The sequence below is a fragment of the Rhineura floridana genome, chromosome 16, assembly GCF_030035675.1.
Source record: "Rhineura floridana isolate rRhiFlo1 chromosome 16, rRhiFlo1.hap2, whole genome shotgun sequence".
NCBI lineage: Eukaryota > Metazoa > Chordata > Lepidosauria > Squamata > Rhineuridae > Rhineura > Rhineura floridana.
In genome coordinates this window covers 37,176,827-37,197,403 of record NC_084495.1, presented here as the reverse complement: position 1 = coordinate 37,197,403, position 20,577 = coordinate 37,176,827, and the positions used below count along the sequence as shown (strand labels likewise).

At 44.7% G+C, this 20,577-nt stretch overlaps 1 protein-coding gene across 5 annotated transcripts in view; it reads left to right on the top strand.

Moving 5' to 3' along the window:
- The window catches only part of GPC3 (glypican 3), a 192,103-nt gene that overhangs the window by 19,433 nt on the left and 152,093 nt on the right, over positions 1-20,577 (top strand). For all 5 annotated transcript variants that reach the window (XM_061598743.1, XM_061598747.1, XM_061598746.1 and 2 more), the window contains exon 2: positions 448-609. In XM_061598743.1, coding sequence (XP_061454727.1) covers positions 448-609 — 162 coding nt within the window. The remainder of the gene's footprint in view (positions 1-447; positions 610-20,577) is intronic.

Genomic DNA, 20,577 nt, shown 5'->3' with positions numbered 1-20,577 from the left:
AATATAGGCATTTCTAGGCCCGCTACCACAGTGTGTACATTTTTGTACACATTGCTTGACTGGAGAACTGAATTGCAAAATCTGGATAAGTGCAAAGGACAGCCGTGTTCCAGTTCACATATTGTTTTGGAAAATGCACATTTGGTAAGTTTGCCTTTTAAAAATGCAAACAATTGAATTTTACCCCTATTCCTAGTAGGTGACCTTTTTTAAAACAAGCAAACCCATGGGAGGCTGCTGCATGGAGGTTCATATTTTCCCTTGATGCTGCTCTCGCAGGTGCAGTCTGTGGCTTGACCTGCTGAAATTGGCACACGTCTTTCAGGAAACTCTCTGGTTTCTCCTTTTGTCTTGCCAAACCATCCAAAGCCTTGCAGTTGCTGGGCTGCGCTCAGAGCCTCTCCCCTGGTCCATGCTAATAAAACATTTCTGGTCTCCTCCCTGCAGGGTCGGATTTGCAGGTATGCATCCCGAAAGGCCCAACGTGCTGCTCGAGGAAGATGGAAGAGAAATACCACGGCATGGCCCGTTCCAACATGGAGCAGCTCCTCCAGTCGGCCAGCATGGAGCTCAAGTTCCTCATCATCCAGAATGCAGCTGCCTTCCAAGGTAGGTGGCTGGGTGCCATTGCCTGCCTCCTTCTGCACAGGGGGAGGCTCAGCTAAGAAGCCCTGAGGTGCTGCTGGTTGGGAATAAGGCATGCAAGGCTTGGGTATCTTCAGAGCGATGGCAAGTAGGGTCCCCCCCTTCTCCTTGCTGTGTTTCTGAAATGGGGCCAAATTGTAAACATGTGTCGTGGTTTCCTTTGAGTGCTCTGATTCAGGCCAGGAGTGGGAGGCCCTTGAGGTTGAGGATTCCGAATGGGAGGAATGGCAGAACAAGAGTATGCAGCAGAGCCCTCTTGATGATGCCCCTGGATGCCAGGGGCTGCTCCTTACCCGCCCATAGAGGATGAGGAGGGCTCAGGGGTGCTGCTGCTCTGGTGGAGCAGGAGGGTTCAGAGGGGGAGGGAGGGGTCCAGCACAGTCTCCCAGGTAAGGCGGCACATGGAGAGAAAAGAGGAGATTCGACCCCGAGGAGGAGCACTTGCCTGCAGGCCAGGGATTCTTGCGACTAGCTGGGCATTCTCCACCTCTGCTTAAAAGCTTGGCAGGTAGTCTTGGGAACTTGCTGGAATAATTTCACAGCTCCTGTGCAGTCTTGGACCTCTTGCTACGAATCTTGGGGTAGAGGCACACTTGCTGTTGTGCTGGTTCTGGGGCATCACCACCTCTGTTTTCTGAAAATGGGGGTGCATATGCTGCCCTTCCTTCCAGTCTCTACCCCTTTTTATTCTAAACCTGGTAGGATCACCTTGAGTGCATTTTTTAAATGAAAAAGATCAGCTGCAGGCAGATTTTGCAACTAATTGGTAGATCGACCTATTGCGCCTCCAGCTGTGGCCAATGGAAATGCTTTGCTGTAGACTCAGGCAGAGGCAGCGATTGGCCCAACACTTTTCTGGTGGCGGTCCTGAAGGATCTGACATCAGCAGTGGGGAAGGGAGGTGTGTCCAGCTGAGGGCAGAGTCACTTCAGAACACAGCCAGAAAAACCATTCTTGCTGCTTTGGAAGGGACTAGTGTGTCCGCAGCCTTGGACTCCTGCACCTCGGCCCTTGCTCCTGGGCCGGGCTTAATGTTGCAGCTTCCTTGGTTTTTGAGCGCACCTGTTTGTGGTTTTGGGTGGGAGCCAGACAATTGGAGAGCAACAAATAGCTTTTGAGCTGTTTTTAGTCTGTTGGAGGTTAGCACTCTTAAAAATGCAATGAGTTTGCTTAAACATTAGTGGGTAGTTGTGTTTTACTAGTTTCCAAAACAATCCCTCAACAATTTGTCAATTCTTTTTAAATTGCTTCCATGAATCCTTTTTGAGGATTTTGGTTTATTTTGAGGAGCCCCTGTAGAGAGGAGCAGCAGGTAATGCGGCTTTGCAGATCACTAGATGCTGTAATCACCTGAATCAACCTGGGGGAGAGAGGAATTTCCTTACCTGGATTACAATTTCCATAAACCCCAATCAGCATTTCCAATGATCAGAAATGATGGGAATTCTAGTTCAGCGTCATCTGGAGGGCACCAGGTTGGGGAAGGCTGATCTGCACTGAATGGCAGTGGTTGTGCAGCGTTTCAGGCAGAAGTCTTCCCCCACTCTATCTGAAGATTTCAGGGACTGAACCTGGGATTTTTAGCATGTCAGGAATGTCTCCTAGCAAAGAGCTACGGCCTTCCACTGGGTGATCTCGAACCAGCCATGACCTCTTGGCTAATGCTGCCTCGCAGGGTTGTTAGGCAGCCTTGGGAGAACCTTGTGTTCTGCCCCTTGGAGGAAGGGCAGGTTGAAAAAGTAAGAAAGGCTGCCTAGCAATCCCCATCCTCATCATCTCCCCCAAACTTGTTGGTACACTGCAAAATTCAGTTGGCCTTGTCTTCTGGGAATAGCGTCTTCTTGGCTTGGAGGAATCTCTCACTCTAGCCTTAAGCAGTATAATGAATTGGTACGGTATAGAAATGCTGCCAAGCCCTTCATAAAGGGACCCCGGCTCCTTCAGAACTCATTTCAATATTTTCCATCTGAAGGGGCCGCTGAAACAGCAGACCCAACTCCAGTCCGCTGTTGTTCTGCGCTAAATTAAATTTTCTTCCTGCTGAAATTGCATCAGCCTCACTGCTGATAAAGATCAGGGAATCGCCTGGCATTTACCAAAATCTCATCCAGTCGTATCTGTTACCGTGTTCACTTAGCAAAGTTTATTAGATTATGAGGGTTTTAGGCCTTGGAGCCCTTCCATTTATAACAGGAGAAAAAATGCAGCACAAATAAGGGCTGCAATCATACAAGTGCTTCTCTCTTTGTATGCCTTAGAGGACTTATTATAATATTTCTGTGTGCTTTCAAGGTGATTGACTTTGAGGCCACATCTGTACCATACATTAAAGCACTAGTGATACCACATTAAACCGTCATGGCTCCCCCCCAAAGGATCCTGGGAACTGTAGTTTGTTAAGGGTGCTTAGAGTTGTTAGGGGACTCCTATTCCCCTGACAGAGCTACATTTCCCAGAGTTCCCTGGGAAGAGGGCTTGATTGATAAACCACTCTGGAATGGAAGATGGGAAGCTGCCTTTCCCTGAGTCAGACTGGCAGCAGCAGGCGCTGTGTCACTGAGCTACGCCCCTTCCCCAAATGTGCCTGCTTTACATGCAGAAGGTCCATCTCCAGGAAGGGTGGGAGGAACCCAATTGAAGGTAGACGCTACTGAGGTAGACAGACCATCTACCAACTTGGTAGAAGGCTGTCTCCTGTGTTCTTAAAGATTCTCTGCAACTTCTATGGGGATACTCTTTGGGTGAAACCTATAAGAATGCAGATCCTGCATGGAAAAGAGCCCCACAGCAGTTGCTGGGAAACTCTTTTGCAGCAACCAAGATGTATGGAGGTCAGATGGTCTCCTCTCCATTATAGAGTCTGTGCCCATCAGTATTATTCATTCCAGGTGGCATTGGGTGCCTTTGCTGGCATAAAACCACTTTGATGTTTGGGTGGATCCCTGTGGTAATCAAGGCCCTGCGTTATGGCCATGTCCTCCTCCCCCCCCCCATGGAACTGTGGCCAACAGAAGCGTGTTCCTGCAGTTCACATGTGGCTGGCGTAACACAAAAGCTGTTGCTGGGATTCATTAAGAGATGCTGTTCATCCTTCTTTGCATCGTAGCAGCCCAACCAGTGAGCATGCTGTGATTCCGGATAGTTTTTGTCACTCTCCCATGTCAGTAAATTCTCTTTGGAAAAGAAATGCCTCTGTTTTTGGTTATTTAGCTCATTCTTTCTTATACCACTTCTTGGCCAAAAGGCCCCCAAAGTGGTGAACATCATATTATAAAACATATTACAAAAACAAATTACATATGAAATATACAGTAAAAATACAATGCATACAATAGATAAATCAAAACCATATTTTAAAAACATGAAAATTCAATCAATAATACCAATTATTCTTTCCCATGTTTATTCCCACATTAACAATCTTCCCACATAGTAGAAATGTCAAGAGAGTTACTTAAAAATTTAAAGGTTTTATATATATAGATATTTGAGAATGAAATTGTTGGGTATTGAAATTCTTTGCAGAAGAACTCTGGGCTTAACATAGAACTCTTCATGCGCCTCTCTACTTTAAAACCAATGAGGATTGACAACGTAGGGTGAGGCTGCTTTTGATATCTGCAGAATGGGAAATCCAAGCCTGTGCTCTGCATGGCTGTTCTCTTGCCACACGATCTTGCTGCTTAAAAGATCTTTTGAAAATCAGTGTTCCTCATTCAGTTAAGACTGGAAGGAACTGCGTTTCTAGTGCTTGTTCTTGGTCCTGAAGTTTTTGGTGCCAGGCTGACACGTGACACCCACCTCCTACATCAGCTGCTGGTGACTGTGGTTCCTAAGCTTAGTAAAGTTTTTTGTGCTGCCCTTCCGTGCCACCCTATCAGTTTGACTATTAAAAACTTACCATTATTTTTATCACTCTTTGTCTGTTGGGGTGGTGGTGGTTCTAAAATGGATATACTTTTTTTTTAAAAAGTTCAGTCCATTTGAAATAGCTGTTTCATATGAAATCATGAGTTCCTCACAAGGCATGACCAGCATTCCTTGTTTTGAAATAAAGAGCTGTATTTTAGTGAATGTTTTTTTGTGGGGAGTGGCAGAGATGAGCGAGTGTGGTAGGACTGGGTGCCTTAATGTTGGGAGCAAAGCCAGAATTTACAGCAGCAATTCCAAATAATTGGAAAACGTGGTGTTGGTAGTGGTGCTGGCAGAACACTAAAACAGTACTGGATGGCTGTGTACACACTTGCACCCATTAGTAGCGTAAATAAGTAGTTTTTCTCAATATGGAATCATAGTGCTTTCAATCTGCTGCCCACAGGGCTGGGTGTGATTACTTGATAGCTGTTTGAGATAATTTCTCTTGATTAGGTTATCCATGCCTTCTCCTCACTGCACATGCCCCAGCTGAATGAAGAAGGAAGTAATGATCATAATCTTGGTGTACGCTCCCACTCACAATGTCATTGGAGAGGTGTGGATACACCCCCCTCCCCCGTTGCTGGGGCTGACCACATCTATTTTCAAATGGACATGTTGTACGATAACGCAGAGTCAATCTGCAATTTTCAGGGGCATAAAGAATGTGATAGGTCCAGAATGTGTGTGGGCTAGGCAGAAAAAATAAGATCTCTGTGTGCATAGAACGGAGAACTTAATATTGTATCTATACAGCCGAACTCTCTGAAGAGAAATCTCTGTTTGGGATTGGAAGGGCTTCCTTAGCAAACTGTCATGTCCATCGTGGAGGGAGTGAAAGTTGCAAAGTGGCAGCTTTCCTGAGTCAAATAGAGCTCAGTGTGGCACATGACAGCACACTTCGAGAGAAGTAGAATGTGAAAGTGCCAGTGTTTGCACATCTTCTTTGATCACAGATTTCAAAGCTTTTGAATGCATTTGACATGTAGGCTTGCAAACTTGCCTGTTTAGTAGGCCCGTGGTTCTCTGAGGGAAGGATAAGTTTCCTTCATGGGATGTGCAAAGCCTGCATGTCAGGTCTGGCAGCTGTGCTCTTGGTTTCAAAAACTTGTATCCCACTTTTTCAACTAGAAACTCCGAGTGGCTTACAACAATAAAATATACACATGCGAAAACCAAATCTACAAAATGTCTGTTAGCCACAATGACTATATTCTACCTCCACTGGCAATCATATGTGGGGAGAGCGATGCTGTTGCTCTCGGGTCCCGCTTCAGGCTTCCCAGAATGGGCATCTGGTTGGCCACTGTGAGAACAGGATGCTGGACTAGCTGGGCCATTGGCTGCATCCAGCAGGCTGCTCTTACCTTCCTAGGAGTAGCCGACCAGCAGATGTTTGCTACTTTCCCCTTCAGAGGCTGCTGGGAAGCTGCAGACGAGGCAAATGCCACTTGTTCTTGTCTATTGCATTGCATGCTGGAAGAACAGATCTGAAAAGTGATTCCAGGGCTGAATTTAGATTGGAAAGAATGCTTGCATAATATGCCAAATTTGCATAATTTCTGTTCCTTTTGTGGTTGGAGAACTTTGATTTTTGCAGTAGCACGTAAATGAGTGTTAGGTCTCATCCACCCCATCAGACCTTTTTCCTCTGAAGCCTTCAAGGGTGGTTAGCTCTTGTCTTCTGTAATTACTTTCTGTGGCAAGAGTTATCTTCGATAGTTCAAGTCCTGATACATTTCAGCTGCCCTCCTAATACTATAAAATAGCGAAATTATGTTTTCAGGATTTTCACTAGGCAGCCATAAACCATAAAGGGATACCTTCCAAAGCTGTATTCATGTTCCTCAGTCCTGCCATTTTGGCCTCTCCAACCTCCCCCTCCCTCCACCCGAAACCCCCAGCCCCAAAACATCCTCGGTGCGAACTCTGGGCTTGCCAAATGCGTTTGGGTCTGAATGGATTAAGCGAGGAGATAAATTCTCTCAGACTGTGCTGGAGTATTTAAAATGCAGACAAGAAGCAGTCTGTAAACATTGCAAAGGAGAAGGGGGGGACTCAGTGAGGCAGATATGAAGTCAAGGACAGACATCTGGTTTATGTAAAAGAAACATTTCGCTCGATTGTCATCGGCTTCACTTTTAAAGCCTCAATAAGATGGAACGATAAAAAGGCCAATGATGCATTTCAGACCAGAGATATGAACTCTTCCTGAGCCATTTAAGCTGTCAATATGCACTGGTTTCGTATCCTTTCTGACAAACTGGGTCACCTCGGAACCATTACTCACTCTGGAGACGCTTGCCAGGTGATGCAAAATCAATCCAGCCATTTATAATCTTATGATACATTATGAAGGTATATTAATCTGTGCTTAAAACAAAAGGAGAGCGCATAGGGAGAGCTTTCCTACTGATATGTGAAAATTCAAGTGTTTGTTCAGGCATGTTCACTGTGCAGTTATAATGCTTGCCCTTCAATTTCAGTATTGGGTTGGTTCAGATGATCCTCCAAAAATTGGAGTGGAGGATTGGAAATGAGCTGCACATTCATTCTTGGTCTGAGCAAACGATGACTTCCTGTGACACCCAAATCTGGCAAACCTTAATTTGCCTCCAAACTAGAATTAGAAACTGTGGTTTGAACTAGGTTTCCAGTGATGGTTTGGAACAAAGCTATGGCTTGCTAAAACCAGGAAGGGAGCAAGCCTACATATTAGCATCTGATTCTTGAATCCATGGTTTTGAAGATCAACTGAACTGGGCCGTTACATCTAAATCCCTAATTCATGGTTTTAACACTGGGCCGCAGCCAGGATGTGTAGCAACAATTTGAAGTGTGTTTGCAAAATGTAAATCATGGTCAGCATTACATCTGTGCCAAGTCACCCTCTTTCTTGGCTGAACAAGGTCTTTTCCATTTCCTAGGCATTCCCTCTGCCAGCAACAAGGTAGGCAAGTGTCTTTGTCCGTGTTTAACATGGTAGCCTGGTCTTAAAGACAATGTACCATAGCTATGACTAACCAAAATAATTCATGGAAATAGATATTGTGTGATATTCTCCATGGGTGTAGTCAATTCTAATGTGAAGCCTGTGAGATTCAGGTTAGTTGCTGGGGATCACGAGTGCGAAGAGCGCGGCTCTTGTGCTCACGTTTTGCTTTGGGACTTCCCTTTGGGGCATCTGATTTGGAACATCCATATTCAATCTATGCTTGGTCATGGAGCTCACTGGACAGACAGCATAGCATTGTTTGGCGGGATGGGGAATGATATCCAGGCCATGACCCACCCTGCTTCTGCAGGACTGGCTGGTGCTGGGGAAAGCTTACTTGTATTTTGCCATCAGAGAAGCTGATCAGAAGTTCAACTGAAGGTGTCGGGACTAGCAAGCATAGAAGGAAAGAGAGCGAACCAACTCACAGCTTTGTTGGGGGCAGCCTAAGATGTTTTTGCCGCTCCAGGCACCTACACCACCCTGTATTTTCACTGGAAGTTGTAATAGCTGTTTTTTTTAATAATGTTATTTGTTATTTAATTTTTGTAAACTGTATTGTTTTATTGATGTACTTCTATATTTGTGTTTTTCTTGTAAGCCGCCTTGAGGGCCCTTTGGCCATAAAGAAACGAGGATGGTAATAATACTCATCTGCTTGGCCACTGTGAGAACAGGGTACTGGACTCGATGGGCAGCTTTCGGCCTGATGCAGCAGGCCACTCCTATGCTGTTATTCACTTTCTTAAGATTGTTTCTGTTAGAAGCATTTTGGGGAGTGGGGAAGGCTGGCTTTCTAACGGTTGATAGCTGAAAGCCTAAGGAAGAATTGTCTGGTCTGTCCTCTTGCTGGAAAAGGCTTCCACAATTAGGCAAAATCTCCCTTCCTCCTTCCCTTTTTGGGGCCTGGATTTAATGGCAAACCTTGACAGCCACTTTGGCTCAAGCGAGAGTGAAAGCACACATGCCCCCGGGGCACTGGTGGCCCATGTTTATCTTACATGGAGTCTCAAAGAGATGCCAGACTGATCAGGCAGCCTGTGGTTAGCAGCCTGGTTTGGGAGTACAAGCTGCCTTTCTGTCTAGTCTGCTCTCTAATCGGAGGTCTTCAGGGGATTCCTCAGATACCGGAAGGACTGTGAGCTGCCCAGAAATGCTTGAATGGTTTATCTTGCTCACAAGAGACAGGGATAACCAAAAACAAGGATGTTGGGTAGGGTAGAGCTATGCTGGCAGGCTCCAGAACCTTAGAGATCCTTGGTAAATGGACTCGGCTTTATGGGGTTGGTCAGACAGCTCATCCAATCTGGAGCATGGGGAGGACAAAAGGCATTTCCCATAGATGTATGCAACTTTGATCTTTTTCTTTTCATTACTATGTTGAGTTGGGCAGCGATCTTGTTGGCTTCTGGCTCTTTCTACCATGTGATGCTCTTCAATTCCAGTTGGCATTCCATTTTTGGAAGGGGGCAGGACTTCTGTCTTAGTGCCTGTTGGCGAAGCAGTTCCTCTGGGGCAAAGGACTTCTCTCAAGCTACACATTGGAAAGAAGGGTCTATTCCGATAACTTCAAAACTCCTTAAAATTGAGTGAAGCAATGTGGAAAGGAGATGGATGATGGCAAAGCTGTGGCCATCCACATGCTGCTGGACTCATACTCCCATCAGCCTCAGCCAGCGTGGGCAGTTGTCATGGGTGCTGGGAGCTGGAGTTCAACAACTTAGGAAGGGCCGCAGGTTTCCCAGCCCTGGTGAAAAGGGAGGATCAGAACTAAGCTTTGGGCTACAACTCCCATTAGCCTCGGCAGCTGCGCTGATGGGAGTTGTAGTGCAAAACGTTTGGAAGGGCACCAGTTTGGAAAAGCTGCCATATGTGGTCCTAGCCAGTCAGGGATCACGTAGCGAATGCAATAAAACTACAACATCACACAGCCAATCTGATGTGGTCACATGTATGTCACTGGGGGAGAACAGTGCTAAACCTTCCCTCTGTTTTGGACTAGTGGTGGTGTGAAATCGTTTTGTTGTTGTGTTGGCCGCCTTGGGCTCCTTCAGGTGGAAAGGATATAAATTCAAAAATAAATAAATTTGTCCCAATAGTGACACAACCATGGAGCTTCAACCTGTGTCACTGGATTCCTGTTTCTAATGTTATATTTTTATGATACCGTTTTACTGCTTTTGTGTTTGTCTTGTGATTTTTGTATACTGCTTACAAATATTTTAAGATACAGTAATACCTCTATTAACAAATCCTCCAGTAAGCTCCTTTTAAGGAAGGCTTTTTTTAAAGGTGAAACTGACTAGCTTTGCTTTGCTATGGATAAACTTTCAAGCCTGTGCCTTTGCTTTAAGGTGAAACTGACCAGCCTGTGTCTTTGCTTTGCCTTAAAGAGATCTCTTGCTTTCTCCCAAGGATGGGGAGGGAAGGATCCACCAATATTCAGAGGAGAAGGAGGAGGGGAGGGGGTGGTACCAGGTAGGCACCCTTTAAAGCCCCTATTGAAGCTGCCCCCACCATCAGTGAGCTAGTGTAGGAAACTATCCCTATTCTTTCAGTGTTACTCCTACCTCTGGTACCAAAGTTTCTTTTGAAGAAGTACTGTCCAGAAACCCATCTACTTTGTTAACTGAGGTATTACTGTTGTAAAATTTTCTAAATAAGATACATTTTAGATATCCTCCTGAATTGTTGTTCTTTTGGGAAGGGCATGTGTGTTCCTTTGCATCCTTCCAAATACCCCTAAAAACTGCTGAAAAGAGAAGACCTTTTTCCTTTGAAGGGTGTGTGTGCCCCTGACATTCATGCTGGTTATGGAGATAGCATGACTTGGCGTCTCTGTTCTAGGCAGAATTCACTGATCCAGAAGCTCCTTACATTTTTTCTTGTTCTTCCCTGTCTCAATGTTTTTCTCATCATCTGAAAGTTCTTCTCCCCTTTCACACTGATTCCCATGCCTACCCCCAAACTCTGCCGGCTTATTTCATCCCTCCTCTCTGCTCCTCTTACATTCACTTTTTCCTCCTATAACAGCTTCCCTTTTCTTACCCCGTTGTTATTCCTGTTAAGGCTGGTGGCGCTGCTGCTAGTGTCCGTCCTACCAATAGGACCATGACTGAGGGGTGGGCTGGGCTGCTGTGCCAAGGCCTACCTGAAAGTGATCTGAGGCCCACTGTTGAGTCTCACTGTGGGCTGGGGACAAAGTAATTTTTGCTACACAGGTCCCAGTAAAGGGAAAACTAGTTTTCCCGGCTTCTCAATCTGCCACTCTGCAAGCGTCTTATGCTATCTATCGTCTTAGCCACAAAACCTACACAGGGAAGGTCGGACCATTCACAAACGAACAGAGAGAGTAGCATAACAGCTAAATAAACATAACTTTGATAAAAACAGCCTGTCTGGGGAATCATCCATATCCCATCAAATAACTTATCTTTCCGGGCTATTGACAAACTTAGAAAGCTGAGTGATGATGAGTTTGTTCTGGCATCAGAAGCTCAGCGGCAGACTTCTGACGTTGGAAGAGTTAAGACACAGAGCCAACCTTCCCTCGCCAGCAAGGTGAGGGGTTGCAGGTGACGGAGGAGCCTCTTTCCAGGATAGGTCAGGTCTGAGACGGTTCTGTGGTGCTGGGTGGAACGTTTCCGTATAGCTACAATTTGGTAAGCAGTGAATGTAATATCGCTATTTTAACAGGCTTGGAACAAATATTCCTTCCAAAAAAAATGAACACACCTTTGTCTGTTGACTTACCTCTGTGGTAAAGCATGTGGTTTCGCTGTAGAAGGGGTGTGTGGGTGGCAACCCTTTTCCAGCCTAGGGGCCGCATTTCCTTTTCGGCATCCTTCTGGGGCCACATGGAGCAGAGGCAAAAGTGCATGGAGCAATGAACATGAATTTTACCCTTTGTGTGCCAGGCTAGTTTCTTTTTCTTCTACTCCTTCATTAGTATTATTACTATTACCACCCGCCGTTCATCATAACATCCCAGGGTGTCACAGCGATATAAAATACAACATTACAAACAGTTAAAAACAAATTAAATGCACAACTAGAGAGGTTCCTAAAATGTATGTACACACATCCCTCTCTCACCCATTCAGGCAAACAAGGAGCGTTGTCAGAGTTTGAGGACACAAAGCAGGCTTGGGGGTGGCCTGAGTGGAGGGCGCGTGGCTGGGGAGTTGTAAGGCCAAGGTAGAGAGGCCTGGAGGTCCACATCTGATGTCTGGGCCTCAGGTTCCCTATTCCTCCGGTATATGGAAAGGCAGCACATTCTCTCAGCCATGTGTCCTTAAATCACCCACAATGCGCTCACCTTAAAAGTGCACGCACAGGTGGGTTAAATGCACCCATTTTTGAGAAGCATCTCTCTCTCTCTCTAGTGAGAGATTGTTGCTCATACTCCTTCTGTTGTATGCATGTTAAAGGATTCAGGCCTTGTCAATCCAGGAGGAAAGATTTTGTTTTAACTGTATACAGGATTGAGTATTATCAGTGTGTATTGTCTTCTATAACTTTTGTGTTGAGCTTTTTTCGACAGTGAGTGATTTCCCCTAAAGAGGGGGCTGTACATCCCAAAACTATTTGGGATTGTGCCTTTTTCTGTGGCTCACTAGATCTTCTGTGCACCCTTTTTAATAGGCTGCCTTGCATCAGTGCTTGCCTTGGATCAGTGCTGTTTTAGCCTGGGCTGGCTCTTGGCCATGTGCAATGCAGTGGAAATCCTGGAATTGATTCCTATCAGCTGCCACAAGTTAAGCGCCCACTTGAGAGGTATGGTTTCAGCTTTGCCTTGTGAATCAGTTTTTCAGTTGCAAAGCTCAGTGACCTGTATGCTCAATCAGTGTGCTTTTTCCTTTGGTGGTTGTTTGTGATCCAGGCAATGTGCCTTCTAAATTAACAAATGTTTAGCTGGCCAAAAGCTTGCATTTTAAAATGTTTGGTGATGCAGGGGGAAAAAGGCCCCTGATGGGTTGGTGTTTGCTGCTTTCACCACGGGCTGCTGAGTTTCGCAGCTCACGTCCTTGCTTTTGAAACTGCTGGCAGTTTTCATGCTTCTTAGAGGCAATAGGATGGAAAAAAGATTGGAGGTCTAATTGGAAAGGTGTCCATTTTATACTGGGTGTGGGGAACCTGTGACCTCCCAGATGTTGTTGGACTGCAACTCCTATCAGACCAGCCAGCATGGCCAATGGACAGACGATGGGAGCTGCAGTCCAGCAACATCTAGAGGGCAACAGGCTCCCCATCCTTGCCAAAAAAAAAAAAAACTTTTCCAAACTAATATAATTGTTATGAATTGGAACACATTAAAGTCTACAATTTCCTAATTTTAATGCAGATAAGAATAAATAATTAACAATATTTTGAAAAACACCTTGTTGGATATTGTAGTTAATCTTAAACAATAAAAATGAAGTTTCTTTTTAAAAAGATTAATGGAAAGAACAAAAGGTGCAGGTTTTGCCATTAAACTTTAATACTCATTGCACTAAAAAAACCAGATTATACAATATACAGTATATATTGTAGAATCGCAAGCTACAAAAAGAGATGAACAGGCCCATGATGCCAACAGATACTTGACAGTATGAGAAACAAGCCAAAATGAAGCCTCACATCCACTCTCTTATAACGTTTCTCCTGCTAAAATACAAGATAAAGGGACAAGACAGCGTTTCTTCTCCTCTAGAAGCTCGTCCAAACGACTGTTTAATCAGCGATATGATCGCTTTGTGTCTTCATTAATTTTCCATGGTCCATATGACGTCGCCCGTTTTCGCGGATGTTATAGGGTTTAAATCTGCATCTGCAGTATCGCAAAAAATGCAATTTCCTTTTTTTAAGCCGGGAATCAGCCGCTTCAACATAGCGCTAGGATGCAATAACCCGGACTTTAGCGATGTAGGCGGTTCATGGGCGGTCCTTGGCCATTTCCCCACACCACTTCCATCATTCCCGTCCAATCACTTTTGCGCATGTGTGCGAATGTCCAGGGGAAGAAGCCCGGGAAAAGTGAACCAATCAGGAGCGGAGCTGGGGAAAAGCGAGAAGAAGTATGGGTCCTCCCCGCTGCGTGTGCGGGTGCAAAAAAAGTGTTGTTTTTATATCGGCAAAGAGCAAACAAACAGACTAGTGGGGACTGTCAGATGACAAAGCGCATATGGAAAACATGGATTATCAAGGTCAGTTTGGACGAGCCCTAGGACTTCGAGGAGAATAACTCAAGTCTTCAGCACCTGCTAGGCATAATTCTTACCTGGTTGGCATCAGTCCAACTGAAGAAGCCAATTCCAAGTCTTCATTCAACTATTTTTGGGTGGGGGATGAAAGTGTGTAACCTGAGTTTCCCAACTTGCTGCATTAGAATGCAAAAATCTATCTTTAGGTGAGCTGATCGTATCAAAACGTGGTTTCCTCTGTATACTCTGAATGTCTCAAAGTGTTTGATCAATGGCCCAACCTCTCTTCCCCCCATTGCCTAGGCCAGCCTTCATCAACCTACTGGCTGGGGCTGAAGGGAGTTGTAGTTTGATATCATCTGGAGGACACCAGCTTGGTGAGGGCTGGCCTAGAAGTTGCCAGCCATTTTCCAGGATTTCTGTTGGTTTTCCCTACATTGTTTCTTCACCTGAGGGTTTAGCAGGATACGCATGATGGTGGCTGGTTGATGTGTTTATGCTTATCCTGATACACCATACCTTGGAAATCACACGGTTGAGAGGGGAGCATACTAATTCAGTGTGCCAAAGACTCTCAAACTACAATTTCCACCTGGACGTGGCCTTCACACATGGTGGTTTTCTGCAAGCTCTTCTAAATGCCTTAAGAAGCAAAGTGCTGCTCCATTTAACAAGCAAAAATAGTCCTGTTCTTACACTGTTGTTTTCACAACACAATCTGTCATTGTCGGAGGGTGCTAAGATTGAGTTCTATAAAGAAGCAATTTAAAAACTGAGCAGAGCTGTGAAACAGTTTCTAGGATTAGAGTTCATAAGTAGTGCTTTGCAGCTTTGAAGAAATGTTTGCTAAAGTATGGATTATGATAAATGACTTGTTCCTTCCCCCTTTACATGGCTGCAACTCAGTTTCTTGCAGCAATTTGTTGACAGTATACAACAGCATTTGCCCTTGTGGTGGTGGGGAGGAGAGAACACAAGATCATCTTTCTTTTTCCTCCTTTCCCTCTATTTTTCTATTTCCCCACTCCCCCCCCCAAATTTAAAGCTGTTTGAGGTTGTAGCTCAGAGTAGAGCACAGACTATTTTTAATGTTTTGCTATTTATTGTGTTATGTTTTTTACTACCTTGGCATTCCTTGGAATGAAAGTCAGTCTAGAAGTGATTTTATAAAATGAAATACTTTGCATATCGGTGGCCCCAGTTTCAATCCTTGGAATCTCCACTTAAAAGGATCTTGCGCAGCAGACTCTGTCTGAGTCCTTGGAGAACTCAAGCCAGTTCAGAATAAACAAGACTGGTTTTGAAAGCACAAGGCCACAGAAATGAGGTGGGTTTCCCTTGAGGCTCTCACAGAGTAAAAAGTAAGGGTCTTTGGAGTCCATTTTCAATTTATGGACAGTTGTACAATTTCTCAATATGCATTGAAAATCTTCTGTAATAAAATCAGATCAGTTGCTCCAATAACATATCTTAATAATTCCATGTTCTTACTGGGTTGATACTCTAGAATTACTAGGGGGGATATATGAACTGCCATCCACCTGCTATTTGGGCTCATGCAAATTTTGATTACCGGAAGGGCTGGCAAGAAAATGTAAGGCTCTCCCACTTTGGACAAACCTTAGTGTTAAATAAAATGGCTAGTCCGCTTGAGGACCTGCCTTTTCCTCTTTTTTGACAGCTAGTATATGTATGGTAACAATCTCATATTTTTCTTTTAATCCAAAATCCATGTTTCCAGCAAGCTTATTTTATCATATTCTTCCAGTAGGGTAAAAAAATTTCTTCCTTCAAAGTCTGCTGATGCCATCCACAATATTCCAAGAGCAAAAGGTGTTGCATTCTGTTCACTATGAGTTTTGAGAAGTTTGCCCTTAGCAGACCTAGTCGAAGGAGGAGGAGGGAGAAGAAAATGGAGGTGTACAAATTTTATTAACTGGGGCTTCCACCCCTCCACGCTTTGTGTGCCACTCCTGCCACCTAGCCCCAAGAACAGGAACCTGGGCACCTCTTCCCCTTGCCATCCCCAACTCCCTCCAGGTGCTGGTGTGTGGTGGTTGCCGTTGGCGTGCTCGTGGTCTTCGGGAACTTGCCTCGCCTGCCTGCCTCGCCTATTACTCTGCAGCCCCTTGCCTCCCTCCCCCGTTGATCTGCCTTGCATGCCATACCCCTCCCCCCATAATATCTTCCTCCATCAACAGATTTACTGTGAACCCTCCAGGACAGGGAAAATACCTGCAAGGTGACTAATTCGGAGGCCGACTTCTGTTGCAATGTTGTTCTTTGGCAGAGTTGAAACTCCTACTGCCTCCCTGGGCTCCTATTGGGAGAAAGGGTGGGATATAAATCTAATAAATAATAATAAACTCTGTGAGATAGCTTCACAAACTTGTGCCTTATTGGCATTTAACTAATAAATACCTGATGGAACGCCTCTCCCGATATGAAACTACCCGTACACTGCGTGCAACATCGAAGGCCCTCCTCCGGGTACTGACTCATAAAGAGGCCCGGAGGATGACGACAAGATCTAGGGCCTTCTCAGTGGTGGCCCCCGAACTATGGAATAGTCTCCCTGACGAGGTGCGCCTGGCACCAACTTCGCTCTCTTTTCGGCGCCAGGTTAAAACGTACCTCTTTTCCCAGGCATTTTAATATTTTAATATTTTAATATTCTTAGTATATTTATTACATCTTAGTATACTAGAACAATTATGTAATATGTTTTTAGTCCTTGAATTTTGTTATGTGTGTGGTATTAATATGTGATTTTATTATATTGTATTTTAAATTTATGCTGTTCACCGCCCAGAGAGCCATTGGCTATGGGCGGTATAAAAATTGAATATAATAATAATAATAATAATAATAATAATAATAATAAGTAAAAAGAGCCCTTGGGTCCTGCTTGCGGCTTCCCAGAAACATCTGCTTGGCCATTGTGAGAACAGAATACTGGACCTTTGGCCGGATCCAGGAGTCAGACGCTTCTTAGGATCTTAAGAAAGCCAGTGTGGGGTGGTAGTTAAGAGTGTTGGCCTAAGGCTGGGGAGACCCTCACTCAAATTCCTCCTTGGCCATAAAGCTTACTGGGTGGCGTTGGACCAGTCGCTATCTCAGCCTGACTTATCTCCCAGGGTTGTTGTGGAGGGTGGGTGGGTTGAGAACCAGCTGAATTGTCTTGAACTGCTTAGAGCAGCCTTCACCAGTTTGGTGTCCTCCAGATTTTCTGGTCATTATATGTCCATGCTGGCTGGTGCTGATGGGAGTTGTCGTTCAAAACACCTGGAGAGTTTTTGTTCCAGTTAGATACTCTGGTTTAGTTACCCTTGGGCAGGGGATCGAAGGGATTGCCCCAAAGGGTACATGGAAGCACAGGTGGCCTTTGAAGGAGGAGTTAAAGGAAGTAAATGCAAAATTACCCCCCCAAACACACCTAGCTGAGCCCAGCAGGAGCTGTTCTCTCTATAGCATATAAAAGCACAATATATATTATTTAGCACCTTGTTATCCTGCCACCCATTGCGACCTTGGCTCCTTTCAGTCGTAAAAGGAATGTAAGCATCACTTCACAGAAAGATTAACATCTGTTGTGATCACTCCTGTGGGGGTGGAGGAAGAGTGTTGTGCTTCAGGGCAATTTGCGATGGCAGAATGAGAGTAGGGCTAAAACCTGCCTCCCACTCTGAGTTGCACGGCTAAGGATGAGGAAGAAATTTGGCTCAGTTCACATTTAAAGGCAAACCTGCTGAATTTGCACTTGCCAAAGTAATATGCAAACTGAAATGCAGCCATCCTGTAATCTAAATTTGCCCTTCTCTGAATTTTGTAATGGAGCTGAGTAGCGTGTATGAAATGCACATACGGGGTAAAGTGTGTACGAAAAAGTGTGCATTTTTGTATGTTGCTACTAATATATGCATTATATTGCTTTCAGAAGGGTGTATATTAGATTAAATTGCATACAAAATGTACAGAAATGGCACTAAAATGTTGATAATTTTTCATGAAGATGGCACATGGTGGTGCTGGGCTTAGAGGGAGTGGTCTTTCAGATCATGGGTCCTGGGTGGAGCAAATGTTCCGTTGTAACAAAACTGGTTTGTTTGCTTTGAACTTCTGACTGTTCTGTCAAACTATTCATTTATTCAGGTGCTGCTGCTCTGTGGCCCTTGGGTTAACCACAACAGGAGCTAAAGCACCATAATAAAGTTATGGGGTTCTGTCTTACATTAAGGTTGTGCTTCCCTTTGGATGCTTGAGGTTCTGCGTTCAATTCCACGGCCACATCTGCACCAAATGTGGCCCTCCAAAACTCTCTGCCTGGCCCTCTGGACTCTTCCCAGCCACGCCCCTCACCAGCCTACTTTGCACCTTCCTTGACTGTGTTTGTCTGCCTGAGATGTGCCCTTGAACTCTGATAATGCTTGCCTGGATGGAGGACAGAGAGGAGTGAGTATGTGTAACACTAGCCTACTGTACAAAGGTAAAACTTGCATTCATTCTCTGCCTGCTTTTGCCTCTGTTTCCACTCGCCACTGGAAAGCGGCTCACAGAAAGTTGCCCACAAGGCAAGGTTGCCCTCAGTCTGAAAAAAGCGCTCCCTACCACGGCGTAGAGAATGTGGGCTGAGATGGATCGTAATCTGACCGGATATACGACTGTGTGTGCTGGGGATGGGGTTTGCTTCCTCGTTCCGATCCGCTCGTATTCCAATAGTCCGTCGTCCAATCTCGACCCCTCTTTTTTGTTCCCTCTTGCTTTTGCGGCTGCCAATTCGATCCGCTGTGGTTTTGGGGGGCTGTGAAAAAAAATCATGTAATTGTTAACATGAATGCTTATGTAAATCCATGGAAGTTAATGGATAATAGTGACTGTAATTACAAAGTTAATTATGTAAAATTGGGGAAAATAGGGGGGGAAAGCACTGTGCTGATTACAGCCACGGCCTGCTGCAAGAAATCAGTGCCGGTCCGAAAAGACAATGGACTGTCTGATTCAGTCAAGATCCGGGACGGAGTCTGGTTTAGCAGATATTCTCCACGTACATGAGTGGGCCTAGTGTGATGACATTTAGGCACCTACTGAAGACATTTTTTTAACAAGGTGTTCCTTGAGGTGTAACCCCTCATTTATGGAATATCAATTTTACATCTGATGAAACATTTTTGTTTTGAAACTTGTATGGATGGTTTTATGTTTACAGCTTGCTTGTGTTTTGTTCTGTATGCTGCTTCAGTGATGTTAATGCTGTGAAGCAGTCTATAAACTTGTAGAATATATACATATACCCACACAGTTTGCCTTGCCTTCCTGCTGCCACTGCCGTGACCCCGCAACATTTAGAAGGTTGGAAATTAAACTGGGGGCTGCTGAGGTAAAGGTGTGTGGCTCACGCACGCGTGGGCATGCCCGTCTGTGCGCATCCTTTAAAATTTCTCTCCTTCCTTCTTACTTTCTGAAGGATTTGCATTCCTGAAGGCTTGCTCCGCTGGATTTCATTAAAACGTAGTTCAGCATCTGTTGAAGAGTTTTAAACAAATGTCACGGTGACTGCCCTTTTTTTGGTCTTTTTGTTTTCAGTCTCTGGTGAACCTTCCAAGCTGACGGGCTGGGGGGGGGGCTTCTTGTGCGGTATCTCCTCCCTGTGTGACAGGTGCCCCCCTCCCCTTTGTCTCTGGAATGTCCAGTTTCCCTTTCACTAAGCAAGACAATCAAAGAGGGCGTGCAGTATTAACAGGGTTACAGCGCTCTGATTTTCTCCCTGCTTATGGATTCTGACACTTCTGACATTTCCTGAAGTGTACGATGTTTCAGAGGAAAAACAACAACTTGGCTTTCACTGAACAGTTAATTATCTTGGCACTTTCTGTTCCCCTTCTCTGTCTCTCCACTCCCCCCCCCAAATCATGATGGGCCTTTGTAAGAGGGTAGATCATCTTGAATGAGAAAAGAATTAAAAAAAACCCCAGTTGATAAGAGGATGACAGGAGCATTAATGAGGTCTGCATCAGGGTAACAGGATCTAATTAGGCATTGATTATCTGCCTGGTGCTCTAGAGGCAGTACACTGGAAAGTGGTGTATTTTGTGCAATTATTTACCAAGTGACTTTTTCTTTTTACTTTCAGAGATTCATTTGCATTCTAAACTAATGTTTGTTAGTACTGAAAGTGCTCTGGGTTCTTTTGTTTTCCTGTAGAATTCTTTCAGGCCTCTGGTTCTGTTGGTTTCAGAGGGTGTAGCCAGGCGCGTCTGTTGCACAAACAAAACAACAGAAAATCAAAGGGTTTTATACCATCTGGAAGGCAAATGCATCTCTTGTGTGGCAAAAGTGTTACAGCCCACTTGGTCAGCTGTATGAGGTGTTGGCCGTTAAGGGTCCAGAGGAGGACGGAGATGGTAAAACCGGCATGAAACGTAAGGTGGAGCGGTGGATCTCTCTTTCTTCCAAATGTGTACAAGATGAGTTTGCTGCCCTGGGCTCCGACTAGGAGGAAGGGTGGGATATAAATCTAATAAATAAAAATAACAAATGAGAACAAAGCGACCCTTCACAATAGCAGTTGTTGGTTTTTCTGACTATAATTTACCAGAAAAAAAGAGGGAAGTGACCAGTTGAGGAATGAGATGAGAATCTCGCATGTGCATCAAATTATAATTTATTTAACACTCTGTTTCGATTAGTGTTTGTCAGGGGCACTGTTAAACAAAACATGCTTGTTGCAAAAAAAAAAGTATTTATTTAACATCTACATAAGGAGGAGCAATTGCGTTCTGCAGTAGGATTATACGGGATAAACAGGCTGCATTTGCATGTCATGCTAAGCCATGGCTT